Source organism: Temnothorax curvispinosus, unplaced genomic scaffold (assembly GCF_003070985.1).
Source record: "Temnothorax curvispinosus isolate PA1 unplaced genomic scaffold, ASM307098v1 QBEX01018432.1, whole genome shotgun sequence".
NCBI classification, from domain to species: Eukaryota; Metazoa; Arthropoda; class Insecta; order Hymenoptera; family Formicidae; genus Temnothorax; species Temnothorax curvispinosus.
In genome coordinates, this window is record NW_020228212.1 from 1 (window position 1) to 4479 (window position 4479).

The 4479-nt window shown below is 30.2% G+C and overlaps 1 protein-coding gene across 1 annotated transcript; it reads left to right on the forward strand.

The window, feature by feature from the left end:
* Nucleotides 1–1852: 1852 nt before the first annotated feature.
* LOC112468378 lies at nt 1853–3337 on the forward strand. The gene has a single exon (XM_025037513.1). It carries the CDS (start codon nt 1853–1855, stop codon nt 3335–3337), a length of 1485 nt encoding a protein of 494 aa, XP_024893281.1.
* The last annotated feature ends 1142 nt before the right edge of the window (nt 3338–4479 follow it).

The window sequence follows — 4479 nt, forward strand, 5'->3', positions numbered from 1 at the left end:
ACTTTGGGCAGGAGATTCTTTTTAATAAAAATAGTTAAAAAAAAAAACAACCGTAGTGGCCTTTTGTTACTACACTTATAATAACTGGTTTATATTCTATTAGCATTATATGGGTTATTGTAGCTCAATTAAGACGGCAAGATTTGGCCTTTTTGTGAAAGACCATTCTTTCAATCAACGAGATTGTTTTGAAATAAAATATGCACCAAAAAAGAGACACGACATTTTTTATAGGTCCACAATTTTGTTTACATTGTTACTAATTTTTTAATTTTGACGAAAAATGAGTGCACTTATAATTTTAACATTTAATATTTACGCTTCTAATTACCTAGCACGGTGAGTAAAAACTCGTTTTAACGCTGGAATAAAAACGTTTGAAAAAGTAATGGAAATTTTAAAAAATGTACTTTTTTCTATAAAAAAATTTAAACAAATTTGTACACGTAAATAAATGTAAACAAATTAATAAAAATTAAAATTAAACTTTATCCTGGGAACAATATTTTTAAATACATAATTATTATTACAACTAAACTGTATTATTAAAAAAAAAAAATAAATAAAAATAGCAATACGTTGCAAACACATTTATTATTATATTGTTGATATATTATTAACAATAATACAATTTTATTATCTTCTTTCTTTTGTAATTTTATGTTTATATAAACCCTGGCCTACAATGGGTTATAATGCTTGTTATCGTTTTAACGTTAAATCTGTATCTTTTCTTTTCGGAGAAAACGCTTCCATACTATTGAAACAATGGATCGACACAAATTATAGAACTTTAAGAACTGTATCCAAATTACAATTTTTAAAATTGTGTAAACATAATGGTTTAATACCACCACACTTAGATTGCAACTACGTAAACAATATTAACTTGTTTCATGTAAGATCGAAGAATAAAGTGGAGAGCTCATTACATAAGTTAAAGTATAACATTTTAAACATTGAGATTTTCGATTTACACAGAACAGTAGATTACTTACATAAAAAGATTGGCTTCCTTTCCAACAAATTATCCAACATATTACCAGTATACATTTGGAATGACATTCAGGCGCATTATAATACTCCTTTGTTAAACCTGCAAAGTAGATTAGAGATGTCTAGCAACAAAAAATTTAATTGGCTAGTCCATAAAAGTAAACTTAATCAAATTAAATCATCGAAAGCAATAACAATGTTTTCGATCATTAATAAAAACAACCCTAACGAAGTACAATACACACGTAAAAAACCTCCCAACAATCCACTGAACACTGTAATTGAAACTTTCATCCAACCAGAAGAATTCATAGATGTAACTATTGACCCTTTAAAAAAAACCAATGACAAATGGTTTGTCAATCTCTCTAACATTGTCATCCCTCAGGATGTTACTGGATTGTTGCAGTTGGGAAGTAATTTTTGCCTCCCGAACAGTTTAAACAGAAAGAAGAATATACACGAGTTTATTAAAGATATAGAAGGGAATACTAAACGTAAAAACATTAGCAATCTCTCTCGAATTAGAAATGCAGTTATCCCACAATTACATAATTACTTACATTCTAAACCTATTATTAATAATATCAACATGAAGCTTCTTACTAGCTATAAAATTACCCAGAGGTTTTGTAAAAACAATCCTAATATTATTTTTACACGGGCAGATAAAGGTAATATCACTGTTGCGATGAATAGAGTTGAATACATTTAAAAAACAGAAGATATGTTAAAAGATGATAGTACTTATACAGTGATAAATAAGAACCCCGCAAAACAAATTGAAAACAAATGTAACAATTTACTTAAATTATGGTTCAACAAAAACTACATTTCGAAACAAGATTATTTCAGAATGCATTCCAGTGACGCATTATTACCTAAAGCGTATGCCCTTCCAAAAATTCACAAGCCTAATAATCCGTTCCGACTAATTGTGTCCTCAATTAATACAGCACTTTATTCCTTTGCCAGTTATTTACAAAGGATTATTTCCGACAACATTCCTATAACAAGAAGCCATGTGAACAATAGCTTTGACTTATGTAAGGAGCTCTCTGGTAAGATATTGAGAAACTCAGACATTTTCATATCTTTAGATGCGACTGCTCTTTTTACGAATATTCCTCTAAATCTTGCATTGGAGAGCATCAAAAAAAGATGGCCGGATATTAGTAAAGGCACCAAAATCCCCGAAAAAGAGTTTTTAATGGCCATAGAATTCATATTATCATCTACATATTTCACATTCAACAACGTGACATATAAGCAGACCTTTGGTTCCCCCATGGGCTCTCCGCTGTCCCCGATTATTGCTGACATTGTTATGCAAGATTTGGAGGAATCAATATTAGAATCGTTGGATTTCGAATTATTGTTTTATTTCCGTTACGTTGATGACATAATTTTGCCTGTTCCACGCGACAAAGCACATTACGTTTTAAACAAATTTAATAATTACCACGAAAGACTTAAATTTACCATTGAATTTGAAAAGGATCGTAAGTTAAGCTTTTTGGATTTACAACTACTTGTGATTGATGACACTATTGTCATAGATTGGTATCATAAGGATACATTCTCAGGCAGATACTTATCCTATTATTCGAACCATCCGGAATGCCATAAAATCGGCACAATATACGGTTTAGTCGATAGAGCCATACTTTTATCTCATCCTACGTTCCATTCTAAGAACATTAAATATGTTATCGAATTGTTAATTGCCAATGGTTATCCCTTAAATTTAATTTTCAAACGAATCAACATAAGATTGAATAAATTGTTCAACGGCAAACTTATGAATAGAAATAAAATTGATACAATTGATCCGGATGACAATGATGGAAGAAAAATTATTGTTATACCATTTATCAATAATATTTCGGAAAAAGTATCTCGTTTCTTTAATAAAAACGAACATGTAATTGGTTACAGAGTGCTGAACAAATTAAACAAATTTATTAGAACACATAAAGATGTTTCTGAATTGTGCGTGAATAATAATGTCATCTACAAAATCAATTGTAACAATTGCGATGCCTCTTATGTGGGGCAAACCAAAAGGCAATTAAAAACAAGAATTAATGAACACAGAACCAACTTTAGATTGGATCCATCAAAGCATTCGGTCATAACGGAACATATGCAAAATCTCAACCGTAGTTTCAATTGGAATAATCCTTTAATATTAGATTTCGAGACAAATTATCATAAAAGGCTGATTTCTGAAATGATTCACATAAAGGAACAAAAAAACGGCATTAATTCCAATAAAGATACTGAATTACTTGATGGGTCATATTTTAGTATCTTAAGCGAACTTAGTAACAATTCATAGGGACTTAGTTTTCTTATAGACCGACAGTCTTTATTGTTGGTTGACTGTGTCACGACGTTATTGCCCAGTCGCACGGAGGATTCGAATCAGTACGGTACTTAAATATAGCTCTCGGTGTTTCCACAATTTAGTACGTAGAATCGTTAACCTTTGTTCTTTTTTACTTTTTGACAAATAACTTAATTCACTTCATTACATTACAGTTTTAATTTTATATATTTGACTCCTATTGTGACGAACTGGCTTCGCTGACTGACACGATTGATTTCCATTGTCCACTGAGGAAGTAATCATGGATCCTGTTCGATTTAAAATGAAGAATTTCAAGAGAATGCGCACCGAGATAACTCATGCTGTCAACGGCATTGAGATTCATTGGTTAAATCCATACATAGTTGTAAATTTCGTGCGACTTCATAATATCTAAAGTATTTTTTTTTTTTTTATTGTAAAAATAGTCTGAAGCGTTTATTTTAATGTATATTATGAGGCTGAAGAAGGCACGGTGTGCCGAAACGTTCCTTCAACATTGTTGACAATACATTTGATAAAATCGTTAATTCCAACTAATTTGTTTTCGCTCGTTATTGGCCGATACCCTCCTTATTGTTTATTTTCTTAATTCATAAGCATTACTTTCTCAAACTTCTTATTATTATATCTTTCAAATGTATTTGTACTCGCTGCGATAATGAAATCCGTAGATATTACATATTACATTTATATTACAAGTTATATAGTGCGCTTATTTTTCGTTAAAATGAATAAATCAGTAACATTGTAAAAAAATATTTGTTGAACCTATAAACAACACTTTATTCTTTTTTTGGTGCATATTTTATGTCAAAAACATTTCAATCCGTGTAAAAAATAGTTTTTTTTTGGTCAGCCGATTTCAGCTGCAATGACCCGTATGTACTTTTGGCTGAAGTAAAAATAAGATATAATTCTTATGTCTAATGTCAGAGAAAAAAAATATATATATATACTCTTCAAATGTATGTATGTACATGATTCACGCAAAAACGGATACGATTCCCTATTCTCAAACTATATTTTTCTATGAAAGTCGCAGCAGCTGTTACTGTTAAAAATGAATAGATAGAAAAAAAACGAATAGAAATAAAACCAAAAGAATAAAA